At 43.8% G+C, this 16932-nt stretch overlaps 1 protein-coding gene across 1 annotated transcript; it reads right to left on the reverse strand.

The window, feature by feature from the left end:
* Window positions 1-1244: 1244 nt before the first annotated feature.
* On the reverse strand, window positions 1245-12930 carry LOC119430778 (amyloid-beta A4 precursor protein-binding family B member 2). Its single transcript, XM_037698253.1, has 7 exons — window positions 12923-12930; window positions 12132-12246; window positions 9486-9573; window positions 4097-4177; window positions 3878-3993; window positions 2710-2889; window positions 1245-1644 (listed from the first exon to the last, which is right to left on the reverse strand). The coding sequence occupies exons 3-7, from the start codon at window positions 9568-9570 to the stop codon at window positions 1474-1476; spliced, it is 633 nt and encodes a 210-aa protein (XP_037554181.1). The 5' UTR covers window positions 9571-9573; window positions 12132-12246; window positions 12923-12930; the 3' UTR covers window positions 1245-1473.
* Between the last annotated feature and the right edge of the window lie 4002 nt (window positions 12931-16932).

Consider the following 16932-nt stretch of genomic DNA (forward strand, 5'->3'; position numbering starts at 1 on the left):
CCAGCCTTTAAAATCTCCAGCATCACGACAAAAGAACATTCAAATGATCCTCTTGATCATTTCTGACAGAATAACTGTGAAATGTAAAACCGACAGAGGCGTAACAGCGAATGAATGAATGGTTTTAGAATGACAGCCATCTTCTAGGATCTTGACTCTTGTTTCTCCAAACGGAGGACGCTTGAAGTGCCATCTACTACAGGTAAGATAATAACCTTTTCACAGAACCCCACATCAAAGATGTGAACCATCTTTTAAATGAAGAATGCAAAGAAAGAAAGCAAACTGAAGTGGAATAAACCCTTCAGGACAAATGGCAGCTTGTTGAGGCTGACGATAATCGCTTCCTTTTTTCCAAACTTTTAGACGGAAAAACAGAAATACTTGATACAAAACCACCATCCTCACATTATCTTTGTCTTCCTTCTTTTTTAATTAGTGGACACAAAGTCTTAGACGACCGATGGTGAGGTGGATTAAAGGATAAGCTCAAATTCTCTTCTGGCATGTGTATGAAACCACGGCTGGTTACCAGAGGAAAAATAAAACTGACCATCCTCGTGTCTCCTCCTCTGTTATGGCTATAGTCTGTCACTTTTTGAGGGATGACAACAAAATAAAAGACGAGTGGTAAACAGGAAAGATATGAAGGATGCTTCAGGTGAAAGGTCACCACTCGTTCCACGGCTGACGAAACGCACAGAGAGCTTGAATAAACCTTCAGAGTTTCCTCTCCTTCAGTCTGTGAAAGCAGCAGTGCTATATATTGATACTGTAGAGTGGTTCACATTTAGAGAAGAAGGTCATGCTTGATCTGTTGAACAGGTTAGGAGGTGTGGGCTGACAAAGCTCTAGAGTCTGTAGCAGCTTCCTTTGTTCTTTTACTCTTTAGTTGCTGGTGAATAAAAAAAACAACATAAAATGGCTTTTGTTGATCCTTCTTTTTTCTTTGTTTCAAAGTAACAGCGGACTAAAGACAACATGGGGAGTCAGAGGGGGAAAGCCACTACAGACTAACAGGAAGTGAACGTCGGGCTGTGTTGTGGGGGGACATGCTGGCAGACGAACACACGGAGCGTGAGGAGATGAGCGTTCGGGTTAGCAGTGACGGTCATCACAGCTGCTGGGCTCGTCCAGTTTCTCCTCTCCTCACTGCGATGAGCGGGATGACTATTTCTATATACACGAACCTCATTCAGGCGTCCCTCATGGCTGACCACACTTTATTCGTGTCTACTCGGTTACTTTGAGGAAACGGACTTGAATTGTTGCTCAACAGCTGGAAAACTCTTAAGGTGGACTTCCTATTTGTTCCCAAAACAAAGGGGGAATGAAACCAGGTTTTCCAAACCCTGGGGCTTTGAGGCGTTTCCGGAGTTGCTGGACTCTGTGGTGGCGGGTTTCAGCAGCAATGCAATGAGTTACCATGGCGACTGGGAGCTGTGGCAAGAAGCTGGTACCGTTTTCCCGCCGTTACTGCGGCAGCTCCGTGACGGGTCTCTTCTGTTTGAGCGTGTCGATGAGAGACAGGACGCCTCGCTTCACGCTTGTCGAGACTCGGCGGGACATCGAGTCACCGGGGGGCGATGAGCCGCAGGCCTTCTGGGAGGGCGGTCTGGCCACCAAACACTTCTGATAGCGCAGCTGAGAGGTAGGGGAGGGTGAGGGTGGGGGTGGCAGAGCACAGAGACGCACAGTAAATAACGGAGACTTACAGCTGCTGAGCACACCACTGCTGAAGTGTGTGTGTGTGTCACTGAGAGGAGGAAGCTTGACCGCTGCTGGCTGCGATCAATAGTAATGACTGATGATTCCTGCCACCGTCAATCTGTTTTAGTGCAGGTGTGTGCATGTGTGTGGGACCATATATCCAAAGTTCAGAAGTGGGATCAATAACCCAGCCTGCAGTTGACTAATCTAGTGCGCAACGGGCAGAGAAACATACAAAACCTCCACTGATGGGCTGCATTATGGCTGAAATGGGACAGACTGTTTGAATTGGAAGTTGTAAATATTGACAGTACAAAAGTTGCAACTTTCACAGAGACTAATACACATCTTTAAAAACTTTTCATCAGCCATAAAAACTGACTCATGGCATCAATGAGACTTGATATTTAGGTTATTCTCAAAGAGTTACCATCAAAGCACACTGAGGCAGATGAGTTAGTCTAAACTCTAACACTGGGCGGGTTTGCCATGACTGGATTGTTTTGACAAGAGGCTCTCTTGCAACCTGAACAACACTCCTCTGTCAAGACTAAATGTTAAACTGAACACAAGAAATGACAGCCAAGGACATTTAGTTTCACATAGAAGAGCTCTACTTCTCTCTGCTCGTCTGTTTGGGGGGAGTTACTGCTCATTTTAGGTTGGAGATTTGTATAACTATTCAGTTAGCGTGACTGTACACAAACACTGATCACTTTTGTGTTACACTCCACTGACTTTAATCAGATTTGTCTGTAATAGTAATAAAAAGAGCTACAACACAAGATCAACATTTGCCAATCGTTCAAGAATTAAAATTACATCAAGTGAGCATTACTTTCATCTAGTCTTTTTATTTTCTTTATTAATTCAGTTCTCATAGAGATAAAAATATTTTTAAAAACTATTACACCAAGAAGACTAACACATATTTAGGCAGTTAATTGTGTAGTTCAGCTCGTCTCTTAGCTCATGTTTGTTTGAAGAGTTGCGACTCACCATACAAGCTGCCTGAACAGCCTCAGACACACTCCCAGCGTTGGGCTCGCACCAGAACACGTGACAGTCAAAGCGATGGGCGCCGGCGTCCATAATGAATGCAAACGTGTGCACGTTGTGCCCGACGCCCATGAAAGACAGGAAACGGACACGGCACTCCACAAGCACTTCCTCCTCATCCTGGTCAGAAACAAGCGGGGTGCAAGTACATTAAAACAGAAATGAAAAATGTGCGCTTACATTTGATTTTACGTACCGTATGTTTCGCCATATAAGTCGCACCTTTTTGCATCAATTTGCACGTCCTGCGACTTATACACCAAAGTGATTAATATACCCTTTTTTCCCATATTTATAACCCAATTATTGCTGAGATCTGACAATTTCATTCATTCTGACATGGAAAATATTGAACACTACCATTTTTAGTCACTAGAGGGCCCTCGACTAATATGGCAAGCCAAGTGTCCCATTAATAGGTAAAAGTGGCGATTAATGAGACACTTGGCTTGCCATAGAAGCCACCTTCGTCTCGCCCCGGAACTCCTGGAGCAAACGTCAAATCAGCCCAGGCGAAATGCAGCTGATTTGACCAATATAGTGCATTTATTAAGGAAAAGTTCACCTGAGACACAACTTTACTATAATGTTGAGCAAACAAATAATTGTTTTAAGGTGTTATATTGTTCAGTTTCGACAAAATGCACAGCGAGTCCTCGCTCTGCATGCTCCCACTTACGCAAATCGATTTTTGAAATGCAGCTGATTTGACCAATATAGTGCATTTATTCAGAGAAAAATTAGATTGAGACACACCTTTGCTATAATTTCGAGCAAACAAATAATTGTTTTTAAGTGTTAATCTTGTTAAATTATTGTTAAAGTCCTCCCCTGCAAGCTCCCGCGGCCACCATTTGGCAGCCAATTGATTTTTGGCACAACACCGGCCCACGTTTCCGGGTGGCCAACGGTAACACATAACAAACACGACACGTCAGCGGTGACGCATAATAGATATGACGTATATGGCAAAGCAACATATTTACGTTTTTTTCCACATTCTTAAGACATATTTGGACTGATGCGACTTATACAGCGGTGCGATGTGTATGGCGGCAAGTACGGTGCTTAAGATATTTAAATAAATAACATCAGGCTTCTGTCTGACCTCATCTTTGCTGATGGTCACTGTGGCATCTGCCACATTCAGGGCCACCGGAGTCCAGTCCTCTCTGTTGGAAGAACCGATCAGACTGTCGATAGCTCCATTCAGAATATCCATACCTGCAGGGAGAGTTGTTTAAAAGAAAGAAACATAAAATCAACTTCATCACAAATTTTAAAACTATATTGTGTGATCATATTTATGTGTGGGTGTTATACGGACCCATTGGTCTGGCCACAGGCATCATACCGAGGTAGAGCACCTGAAATTTCTGAACCAGCTCCGTCTTTGGTGTGGGAAACTCTGTCGAGAGGAATTTAACACACTTAACACGTGCCAGTAACAACAAACATTATGTCACACTGTTACATTAAATTACATTGTTACACACCTGAATATTAGAATAAATAGCATCGATTATAATTCAACGTCACAACTGCATACCTGCAGATGAACACATCATTCCTGCTCTTCAACAGAAGTCATTAAAACACTTTGCTTTTAAAATAAGATTTAAGGCTAGAGTTTCTTATAACACGACTTTGACATAAGTTCAAGAAAACAGTTCTGGTGTTGCATAAACTTTGGAGGTGTCAACACATCAAATTTCACTTCCAGTGTCGCAACTTTAGGACATTTGTTACGTTTACTCATTTAGGCTCAGGTTGGTGGAGCTAGGGCTGGGTACCTTTCTAAAAAAAAAAATCGGTATCGGTACCGGTGTCAGTACCTTCACTTCGGTGTCGGTTCCTGGACGGTTCTTTTTTTGGTACCAATTTTGTAATTACTATTAATTCTAACAAGAATAAAATTACGTTACACATTACAGTACAAATTGTGAGTTTTATTTTTTAACTTTGGTATTTTTCTATTCCAAGCAGTTTTCTTACATAAAAACAAACAAATAATTTCCAGGTCAAAAGACCAGTTTCAAACCAGTGACACGTCAGTGTCTAATATTCACTGCTACACACTGAGGACCTTTTCACTTAACAGTTTTTCTTCAGAAACATCAACATGTCTGTTTTCTCTGGACACAAACAAGCCCGCTCCTGGCTGATGGTGTCTCCAGCAGTAGTAAATGTTCACTCTGAGGCTGTAGATGATGATTGTTGCACACACAGATACCTGGTTGTCAGTTTGATAGCACTGACATATTGTCCCTCACATTCCACCAGCAGGTCACTGGATTCACTGAGGTAGGGATGATGCAGACATCTGTACCTCTGTGTCTCTGCCTGAATCTTCTCTGTGGTTCTCAGGGGTTTAGGGCTCTGATCATCTCCCTAAATGGCATGAGAACACAAAACATCAACAATAACATGGTTGTGTTATTATTACTCAAAAAACATTATCTAGGCTGAGAGATAAAAGCTTAACTGGTCAACAAAATCCTTTACAGTTTACTTACCTCCGCCGTGCAGCTCCATTGTAGAAAAAGCAGCAAACTTTTAACAAAGTTTGTGACTGTCCTGTGGCCCCCACCTCACTTTTCTTTTGTCCTCCTCACATCAGGGTCAGAACCTCCTGTGAGGAGAACATTAACATAAACAGTGAACATTAGGTGAACTGTTTAAGCAGCTGACTGGATGGATGAGCAGCTTTACAAGCTAAGATTTATGTTACTGTCAATCTTTAGTTAGCTTCTGAGTTTAGCTAGCCACATAGATAAAATAAAATTACACACTAATATCTTAAAGTTAGCATTACATGGATCATAATTTATTTCACCGCAATGTACGTGTTAAGCTCGCAGTTACGCTAACAAACGTAAACTCACCAGCTGAAGCACAGGCACAAGAGCCGTCCTCGGAGTTCTTTGATGAAGAGTCCGATCGTGGAGATAATGAATCAGGACGTTCAGGCTCTCACAGGCTGACTTTAACACTGAGAGGAGGAGGGGGAGGCTGCTGAACTCCTCTCTCCTCGCAGAAAAACACGGAGCAACTTTCTGCAGCGCGTGTTGTCGAACAGCTTCGACAACACGCGCTGCACACGTGAACCCTCTTGTCGAAGCCGTTCGACAACACGCGCTGCACACGTGAACCAGTCTTGTCGAAGCCGTTCGACAACACGCGCTGCACACGTGAACCCGTCTTGTCGAAGCCGTTCGACAACACGCGCTGCACACGTGAACCCGTCTGTGGGCGTCACCAGCACCATAGACATACATTACAGTATACATAGATTAGGTACGGCAGCTCTATACAGCTCTGGGTGTAATCTGGGTGTAGTCTGTTTGTCATATGTCTGGTGTTTTATCAGCCTGCATGCTGAAACCACGTGACACGTTACAGCCAATACCGAAACTTGACACCGAAATAAGAGTGACGTTTCAATACATACTCAGATACTCAGACCCGTGCAGTTCAGTCGGTGCCATAAAAGAACCTCGGTTCGGTACTCAGCCCTAGGTGGAGCATCACAAGACCCTGAGCATTGGTGCATCACGTGGGTCTTTAAATTAAGTTTTATCTCAAAAGCAGTCATTTAGCTTCTTTTACAGACAACAGTGTCAGTTAAAAGGAGAGAAAACACGAGAACACATCTCCCCCCACAGTTTCTAATTAAAACTGAGATAATGAACGTTACAACGTAAATCATCTATATATCCATCTTCTTCCGCTTATCCATAATTGGTTGTGGAAGCAACAGGTCCAGGAGATAAACCCAGACATCCCTCTCCCCAGTATAACTTTCCAGGCCAGAGAAGATTCACAATCTCTCCAGTGACTTCTGGGTCTTCCTCGGAACTTCTGACCAGTGGAATGTGCCTGAAAAACTTCCAAAGGGAGGCATCCTAATCACAAGACAGAACCACCTCAACTGACTCCTTTAAATGTGGTGGAGCAGCGGCTCTACTCCGAGCTCCCTCCGGATGACTGGGCTCTTCATCCGGTCTTTAAGGCTGAGCTCAGCCACCCTACGAAGGAAGCCCATTTTGGCAGCTTGTTCCGGGATCTCATTCTTTCGGTCATGATCCAAACCTCATGACCATAGGTGAGGGTTGAAATGTACACAGACCAGTAAATCAAGAGCCTTTTCTTACGACTCAGCTCTTTCTTCACCACAACTGACTGAAGCAATGCCCTAATTACTGAAGATGAGGCTCCAATCCATTGATCCATCTCCTGATCCATTTTACCATCACTTGTGAACAAGATGCCCAAATACCTGAACTCCTCCACCAGAGGGAAAGTCTCCCCCATGACTCAGAGGGGGCATTCCACCTGTTTTCGATCAAGAACCATGGCCTCAGACTTAGAGGAACTGACTCTCATTCCTGTCACTTCACACTCGGCTGCAAACCGCCCCAGTGCACGCTGAAGGTCTTGGCCTGAAAACGCCAACAGAACCACTTCATCCACATAGAGCAGAGATGAGACACTGAGGTTCCCAAATCTGACACCCTTATCTCCACGACTGTACCTTTATGGTGTTCATGGACAGGATCTAAACAGGATCGCGACAAGGGACAGCCCTGGCAGAGTCCAACCCACACTGAGAACGAGCTTGACTTTGTGCCGAGAATGTGGACACAGATCCTGCTTTGGTTATACAGGGACTGGATAGCTCTTAAAAGCAACCCAGGCACACCATACTCATGCAGCACCCCCCACAAAATGTGTTGAGGAACACGGTCATAGCCTTCTCCAGATTCACAAAAATGCATGTAGACTGGAGAGGCAAACTCCCATGACCTCCTTATCAACTCTGCAAGGGTGAAGACCTGGTCTACTGTTCCAACAACCAGGACAAAATCCACATACAGTAGCTCCTCCTGAATTCGAGGTTTGACAATCGGTCGAAGTCTCCCTTCAAATACCCTGGAGTAAACCTTACAAGGGAAGGAAAGAAATGTGATCCCATGATAGTTGGAACACACTATCCCATCCCCCCTTTTAAAAATAAGGACCACCACCCTGGTCTGTCACTCCACAGGCATTGTCCCAGTCCTCAGTGAAGAAGCGTGTCAACCACGACACTCCACAACATCCAAAGCCTTCAGTATCTCTGGACGAATTTCATCCACTCCTGGCGCCCTGCCACCAAGGAGTTTTTTTTTACTATCTTGGTGACCCTTGCCACGGTAATGGACTCGCCTTCCTCCGAGTCAGGTTAGAAGATGGGCTTGTGATCAGAAAGTCGCAGGTTCACCTCCCGGTACCGTCAACATCAAAATGTGGGCGGAAAAGGTGAAACACCCACACCTCCCTCCGCCCTCATTCGCCTCACTCTGGGCCCCTGAGCAAGGCCCTTAACCTCCACCATCTGCTCCCTAAACAGGTCTCTCTTGAAAATGAGTTCTCGTGGCTCAATGATAAATGAAGGGTGGATGAAAGTTAGATATGGTGGGTGGATTAAATAGATCCTTAAAGTGTTCCTTCCACAGCTCAAGACCATTCTCAGTTTGGGTCAGCAGTTCCACAACCAAACCAAGCACAGCCTGGGAAAGGGTCCGCTTTCCTTTCCTGAGTTGCCGTACCGTTTGCCAGAACTTTCGAGAGACCGACTGAAAGTACTTCTACATGGCCTCCACAAATTCCTCCCATGCACGAGTTTTTGCATCTGCAACCATTGACACTGCAGTCCTTCTGGCCACCCTGTACCTGTCAGCTGCTTCAGGAATCCTCTGAAACAGCCAAGTCCTGATGGCCTCCTTCATCTCGAGGGCCTCCATCACTGGGTTCACTCCACAAGTGGGTTCTTTGGTTGCCGCCCCGACAGGTACCAATGACCTTCAGGCTACAGCTTCTGGAAGCTGCACTTGCAATAGATGCCATGTACCCATTCAGATTCCATATCCTGACCTCCCCTAAGATATGTGAAAAACTCTCCTGGAGGTGTGAGTTGAAAGCCACACAGACCAAAGGCTCTACCAGACGTTCCCAATTCATCTTCACTATGCATTAGGGTTTACCAGGTCTGTCCGGCAGCATATCCTGCCACCAGACTCAACTCACCACCAGGTGGTGATCAGTCGACAGTTCAGCCCCTTTTCACCAGAGTGCCCGAGACATAAGTTTGATGAAATGATTTTAAAAAATCAATCACTGACCTTTGGCTTAAGGTGGCCATGTACCAAGTACACTTATGAACCACCCTATGCTCAAACATGTTTGTTATGGACAACTCATGCCTAGGCACCAAAGTCCAATAAGTAAACATCATTTGTTTTATTTTTGCAGATTTGTGTTACTGTTTTAATTAAAGCTCAAAGGAATATGTATTAATAGCATCATGTTGATTTTTTTTGCAAATGTTTTACTGGGAAGAATAATGAATTCTCTACTTCTCAGACACACACATAATGCATTTTTGATGAATAGGATTGCAAACTGACTTATTTATGAAGTAATAAACATAAATATTTTAAAAATGATTGTATTAGTTTATTATCAAACTGACTAAATTCCCCATGTCCTTCGGTTTGTAGTTTGCCTTCATTCTGAAGCAACAACACTGGATGAACCACAAGGTTGAGCACCCTCAGATTGCCACAAATATAATAACAAACATATATTAAACATGTTCAGATTCCTTTTGGTACGGACCTCTACTGCACACATGTTCACACAGAGTGGGTTGATGTGTGCTGCATGAAGCCTACCTTGTAAAGGGAGATCTAGTCCTGCCTGCATCCTGTCCTGGAGAGAGCCTCCTGCCATGGCTTTGGCATTCTTTCGCTCCGTCATTATCTGAATAGTATTTTTGAAACATGGACACACAGGGGGAGAACAGTGAATAAGCCAACATGAAAAAAGATGGAGGCAGATGCTTGAACACTGATTCATCATGCCGTTCACCCATTACACACACAAGTTAAATGTTTCACACTAACACATAAACAATACACATACAATGAAAGAGAGGATTTCAACACCGCCTGCAAAAAACCCTCACTGACAAAAAGTGACTGAAACAAATTTATCACACCTATCTTTCTCACATGCTTACAAACACAGTGTTGTACAAGCTCCTAATCAGAGTTTGTGTTAATTAATCACACTTAACAGTTTTCCACTTCTTATTTATAAATTTCTGTTTAACAAGTGTGAAGAAAATCTGACTCAATGTTCTGCACGTTTGGCTGCAAGTAAGAGCAAACCTGTACAAACCTCGACTCCACTCAGATTTGAGATCAGCACTAAATTATACAGCTATATAAAGGGCGACTTTAACAATTTAAAGGTCTCGTCAAAGCCTAAATCAAAGTTCTAGTGCTTGGCTTCTTTATTGGAAGGACAGAGTCTATTAATTTCCTGTTGAGACAATAAAAACACTCTGCGGTCTGAATACTGGTTTAAAATTCCTTTGTGTCGGTGTAAGAATGAGCATGTGGTGCAGAAAAGGCTGATAACCCTGTTTGGGAGAAGGACACTGAGGACTTCAGATAAAAAAAGATGCCCAGACTGAGCAATGGAAAATATAATGAGGCAAAACACAAGAGAAGCTGCTCATTATAGTTTGTTTTGTTTCTCAGGCACCACGACTACAGAAGGTCGTGTAAAAACAGAAATCAAAGGTTGTTTCTGCTTTTCTTGTTCAATTTTACAGCAGCTTTCCTTGTGTTTGCTTACAAAATGACTCGTGCCTCAAGTGTCTTTAAAGGACGAGAAGGGGGAGGTGGCGCAACCTTCACACGTTCATCAGGTGTATCAGGATGACGTGCAAGATTAAACAGTCATGAGACTTCTTGTCATGTTCAAAACTGTCTCATGATGTCTTCTGGTGAAATTAGCACTGAAGATGTCTGCAGCAGCAGAAGGGGAGCTTCGAGCGCAAGAAGCACGTCACTTAGCCACGAAGACAGCCGCTTTCCCAACCCTCCCGTAGCCTCTGCAGCTACGTGCTGAGAGGAAGAGTCGGTCAGGATTTATTTGGAAACAAGCGGTGCACGGATGTTCCCCCACCGCTGAGGGATTTGAGCAGTGAAGGTTTGGAGTTACACTGTTTAGACGTGCTATGTGTTGTCATCATTGAAATTAGTTCTCTGTATTTAACCCATCACTCCTGAGATACACCCAGGTGGAGCAGTGAGCAGCTATGTAAGCACCCAAGGAGCTAATAGGGATTAGTTGTCTTGCTCAAGGACACCATGGCATGTGGTCATGGCGGGGAGTTGAACCTGCGACTTTCTGGTCCCAAGTTGGTTGCCGTATCGCTACACCATGTCGGTCTTAGAAAAACAGAGGTAGTTTTTTGTTTTGTTTTTTGTCCGAAGCAGCGCAGAGTGTCAGATCCTGGTGAATGGAGGGAGCAAATTTATCCACCACCAGGTGCAGTGGTGGAGCTAGTGGGTGGCCTGTGGTGGTCTTATCACCATAGATAGATTAATATTTGGCCACCCCAATCCTTTGAGGAGACAATACTACTTTTTTCCCTCCCTTCGTCTTCTTCTTCTTTCGGCTGTTCCCTTCTTCAGGGGTCTCCACAGCGAACTAAGTCGCATGAAGACTTGGCTATTATTTTTACGCCGAATGTCCTTCCCACAGACCACTGAGCTACCACAGCCCTCTGTGTGGAGCAGAGAGCTGCTATCTAGGACACCTGGAGGGGCAGGCGATGGGGGTTAAGGGCCTTGCTCAAGGGCCCAGAGTGGAACAAATGAGGGTGGAGGCAGGTGTGGGTGTTTCACCTTTCTCACCCACATTTTGATGTTGTCGGTACCGGGAGTTGAACCATCGATCTTCCGATCACATGACTACCTTCTCTAAACTCCTCAGCACTACTCCAAAGGAGTGAGGAGACGATACTTTTAAGCGATATAAAAACTAGAAAGCATAGTTTCCTCAAATGACGGGGTGGTCAGTTTACATATTTACATGTGGTGGACATCTTGGATTTTGATGTGGCAACCCACTTTTTGATAGTAACCTTTGTTACACCTAGAAGCAGCCTAACACAAAACAGAATTAGGAAAAGTTGCTTATTTTTCAAGTTAACCAGCTCACAATGTGGACGGGTGAACAGATGGCGTTTCCAATTCCTCCTCTTCTCTTTGTGAAGGGAGGCAATAAATTAATAAATTAATTGGTGTAGTGCCGAGTTTACATTGAAATTTGTCAACTATGAAGGGGAGAAAATAAAGTTTGAACCTCTTATTTAATTTCAGGAGTGACAATTTGTGTTTATCAAAAAAATTACTGACAAAAACGTTTGACTTCTGGATTAGATTTTAAAATTTGTCTCCTTGTGAAAGTGGAACAAAATGTTGGTCTTGTGTCTGAAACAGCATCGGGCTTGGACAACTCACCCGGGAGCAGATCTCATGCAGGCTCGTGGCGATGGCTTTGGCTGGCGTGTCACAGCGAAAAACATGACATTTCAGGATCCTGGTGTTTTTATCACGGGCCACATAGGCAAAATCCCTGAAACAAACAAACAAAAATATAAACATAAATATAAACACTAATAAACGGGGGGGCTAAAGAGAACATTTGACTAGTTCTGCTAAAATGTGGTTAGGTGTACAGTATAGGTTTAATTTTATTGGTATATCTTAGAGAGAAAGACACACATGCACACATGCGCACGAGTCAGTGGACCCCAGAGATCAATCCAGCAGCATGACGCAAGAATAGAATGACAGCAGGAAAGAACATTTCTGAGCCGACAAACTCATCTGAACCGAAGAAACAAAAATGAACTGAAGAAATGAAACAATAGACCAGAAGAAAATACAGTTAAAGAAGAGAAACTGCTGCATCAAATTAAACCGGAGCAGCACACACAGGTATGACTTAATTGGCCTGGAAACAACAACAAACAACAAACTCAACAACTTCCTTCAAGCTTCAATGTGCTGCTGAACAGAAAACAACAGGTCCGAGGGTCCACGCTCCCGTTTCTCCATGTGGGAGCAAACACAGACACACAAAAAGTCACATTCATTTCCTACATGTGAGCGCAATAATCCAGAGCTTTAAGAGCAGCTTTTGAAGACGGGAAAAACAAAGAGCAGAGGAAATGAAAGAATAAGAAACGGCAGAGACGATGGAGAGATGCTGCAGGAGGGGAGCTGATGAGCTGAAGGAATGCGTTTACCTCTCTCTGAGTCCAAGGAAGCATGGGAGGAAAGGAGGACAGTTAGTAGAGAAAATCATACCGAGCCCCTGCAGAGGGACACGAGCTGCGAGGAGACCCACTCACACACATTTATTATTAAACCTTAGTGACACATTCTCATCTCTGCACCGTCTAAAGCAGCTCAGCAGAAACACAGAAACTGTAGCGGTGGTATCGAGCTTAGAGCTCAGCAGGTTGTTTTAAAACTCAAACGTAGCTTTGAGCCGACATGAAAAACTAAAAGAATAAACCTGTGCGTTCCAAACATTAAGAGACAGAAACAAGGCTCTGGTTGAGTGAGGATGTTGAATCGGTTCATTCTGACAGCAGAATAAACGTGTAAAGCAGAGCATCAAGACAAGGACAGAAAAAAGGAATAAAAGAAAGCAGACAAGTCAAAAAAAAAAATAAAGGATGGAATGAAGATGCATGCTGGGAAACTGGGAGTGAGATCTCTTTTTGTGTATAATCTTATCAAGCTGATGTGCTGAAAATGTCATGGCTGCTGTGGGGGTCTTTAATCTGGGGGTGATGATAAGTTTCACGGCTGCTTGTGTGCCGACACGCCGGCGACGGGAGTGTGTTTGTGTGCAACAGAGGGGAAAATCCCTGCACCACTCACTGTCCTCAACTCGCTCAGTGGAACCAAGAAGCTGAATGAAAACTGGCAGCGGAGGGAAGTTCAGCTGCACATTTCTTCACATTAAATTATTGATAATTAAAGCAGAGAAATGAAAAGGCTCGTCAAACGTTTCTAGCAGCAGAGATTTAAACAAGCCACAACTTGTTTGTCTTTTGGTGAACAGCAACAAGAAAACTAAACATTTCTTCTCACTTCATCTGTTTAACATCACATGCACACTTCTAATGAAACGCTACGAGGGGGGAGAACACTGATCTCCCTGCTGAGAGGCCCCCCTTCTCACCCGAGGCATTTTTTTATTTTCTGAATTAAACAAAAGAACAAAAACAAACAAAGGTTTTAAATGTACTCACCGTGGTCAGCGCTCCTGTCTAAAGGGTACTCCTGATAACTGGAGCGTCTTTAGTTCCTGGTGACACTGCCAGCTCGCTCTCTGTAACCTGTCTGCTCCACACCCTTTCAGAACTAACCATGCCTCCTCTCTAACAGCTTCCTCCCCCCGTCCCCCCCCCCCCCCCCCGTCATCCCCTCCGCCTTCTGCTGCAGCTAAGCTATTCCCCCAGCTTCAACGCTCCTGCTATTTGTAGACAAGAGCAGCAAACCTGCGGTTACTCCAGCTGACAGGATGATCTTGGCTGGTTTCCCTTTCATTTATTACAACTTGTGTGAGCTCAGGTTGTGCAGCAGTTACTAACCATTCAGGTCCACATCGCCCCACTGTGCACGATAACCTCTACAGGATGTTTCTTAGTCTATGAGTGGTGCACAGCTCCCTCTAAAGGTCACCGAGCTGTAGCGCCACATCGATTATTCAAAGGCTCACGTTGACCTTCAGTGCAGCCTGCTGCAGTGAGCTCAGCAGAGGTGGGAACAAGGCAGACAGCCAGGGAAAGTTAGGAAAACTCCAAATTACTTTTCTTTTCATAAACTCCTATGAATAAATATTATTGCTTTAATCAGTCGTTAACGCCTGCCTTCATTGCTTCCTGTCACTGCGCCATGTGTCTGCTTAACCTTCTTAATTACATTCCCCTCACTCCTCACTTTATCAGTAAGAAACAAAAAGATGAACGACAATACTGTGAACATCAAAACCTTTGGAGACTGCAGGAGAAGAGCCTGCAGTCAGCGGTACAACTGACCTGCCGTTGTCCCGGCCAACGCCCCACACACGGATACTTGCAATGGGTTGAGAATGAAGCACGCTGCGGTCCATGGGGTCCACCAGGTTCAACATATTATTCTCCAGCACCAGGTACATGTCCTTCCCCTTGAGACAAACACACACACACAGATATTACAACAAAAACTGTTTTCTTTTTTAACAGCTTGAGGGTAAAGTACTAAATAAGTTAATGGGTCTGGTTTTTGTTCTTTTGCTTATGGCTTGTGCAAACATTTGGTTTTTAAGTGCATGTGTGTGTATTCCTTGGCTTGGCAGGCTTCTAAATAAATCATCAAACGCTAAAAAGGGGGAAGGAAAGAGGGGTGAAGCCGTCTCCTCTCTGTGTTCTGTCAGTTCCCATTAGATAAACCCAAAGCTCTGAGAGGAAAAGACGTTTTAATGTTGCTCCATTTTCCTCGTCTCACCACGCCGCCATCTTTTATTGTGTTTCACTTTCCTTTTCGCTTATCTTTTAGATTTATCCCTGCACAGGGATGACTCTCCTCCAAAACCTGTTTGATTTCAAATGTCAACAAAAGTGCCGTGTTTATGGTTTAACTCCCTGAACACAACAGATCCTGTCCTTTCTCACCTCTCCCCAGATGCCAACGGTGTCTCGGATGTCATTTTTGCAGTAGGACAGCTGTCGGATACAATTGTTGACAGCAACGCTGCTCTTTCCAGGAGCCAGGTCCTCCTCAGCCATCTCTACCCAACCCAAAGAGCGCACAGCAAAACACTGAAAGAAAAACAAAAAAACATTTCAGTTCTTAGAGACATGATTTTCTGGAAGCACACATTAAAACTTTTATTTCCTTGAAATACTTTTTATGACATCTGAATGTCAAGGCCCGCCTCCAGTGGGATGAAACAGAAAGCAGTGAAGATGGATCAGATTAAAAATATATATTTTACACTTTATCTTTTGCAGGCAGATGGTTTTTACAGATATGAGTTTTATTAGTGTGACCAGTTAAAAACCTTAATGTCTCATTTGAATTTGTGGTTTCACAGCTTTTAAAGTCTGACTAATAAATAATAATTGGCTGAGAGTCATCGAGGTCCCACTCCCCTCCCTGGATACAATTTAAATGTAACACATGCATAAAGGCAGCCCTCAGTACTGAAAGAGCTCTCTCAGTGGCTGCAGATCATTCTTCATTAAATCAAACCCTACAAGAACGTGCAACCGTTTTATTTTCACAGATACAAAGGCTGCTTACTTACACAGCGGGACAGTATGGGCTTCACAGTTTACTGTTTATGATTATTTTCACAGATTTTACATTATTTTTAATGAGCTTTGTATTATGACCTGGACAGGAAAGAAACTTGATTTAAATTCAGCTGTATGTTTGATATAAATTCATGTCTATTAAGAAAGGACTATAAAATGAATAGATGTGCAACAAAGACGTGTCATCCTTCAGCTCATCACTGGGGGGCACTCTCCTTCAGCAGTGAGACCTCAGATGATCCACATCAAGCCTGCCTTCATCCAAACTGAGACATCCAAATCATTTCTCTGAGGTAAGGTGTCATGGTGACCTGGTCAGAACAATGTTTATATTCTACCCTGTTTATGGAAAAGATTAGACAAGTCTGGGGTAAGTTACTTTAGACACTAAAGAAATGTATGAAAATACATCATTTTACAAATAAAATAATCTGTCAGCATCAAGAAAAAAAATACAGCTAAATAACAAGGAAGAACAGTAATCTGAGTAAAAAATACAAAATGATTTTTTTTTAAAGCATTCAAAGTTTGAAACCACGTAGCACGACAATCTGTTGACACGTTCGAGATTTGACTTTGACTGTGATGACAAACATTTATAATCTCTATCCCTGTGGTCGGGTCACACAGGCAACCAGTCCAGGCGTTCAGACCTCCCCCTCCTCAGAGACACTCTCCAGCTCCTCCTGAGGGACTCTGAGGCGTTCCCAGGCCAGAGAAGATGCACAATCACTCCAGAGAGCTCTGGCCCCTGGGGGCTTCTTCCCAGTAGGTCGTGCCCAGAAAACCTCTAAAGCAGGGACATTCATCTAACCTGCTCAGGGGGCCACAGTTACTGAAAGCCAAGAGCTTAGGGGGCTGGACATCGAGCAGTCATTGTCATTAAGTTTGTTTTACCGTTTAAAATCTAGTTTTATTTGAAAATGAATCCATTGGTGGGCCGA

This window comes from Nematolebias whitei, chromosome 3 (genome assembly GCF_014905685.2).
Source record: "Nematolebias whitei isolate Nwh7 chromosome 3, NemWhi1, whole genome shotgun sequence".
NCBI lineage: Eukaryota > Metazoa > Chordata > Actinopteri > Cyprinodontiformes > Rivulidae > Nematolebias > Nematolebias whitei.

Coding starts and splice junctions, on each gene's coding strand:
- LOC119430778 (XM_037698253.1), bottom strand. CDS start 9,570: ATGACGGAGCGAAAGAATGCCAAAGCCATGGCAGGAGGCTCTCTCCAG. Junction 2,890..3,877: donor TGACCATCAGCAAAGATGAG/GTCAGACAGAAG, acceptor GTTTCTGACCAG/GATGAGGAGGAAGTGCTTGT. Junction 1,645..2,709: donor CTGTTCAGGCAGCTTGTATG/GTGAGTCGCAAC, acceptor CCTACCTCTCAG/CTGCGCTATCAGAAGTGTTT.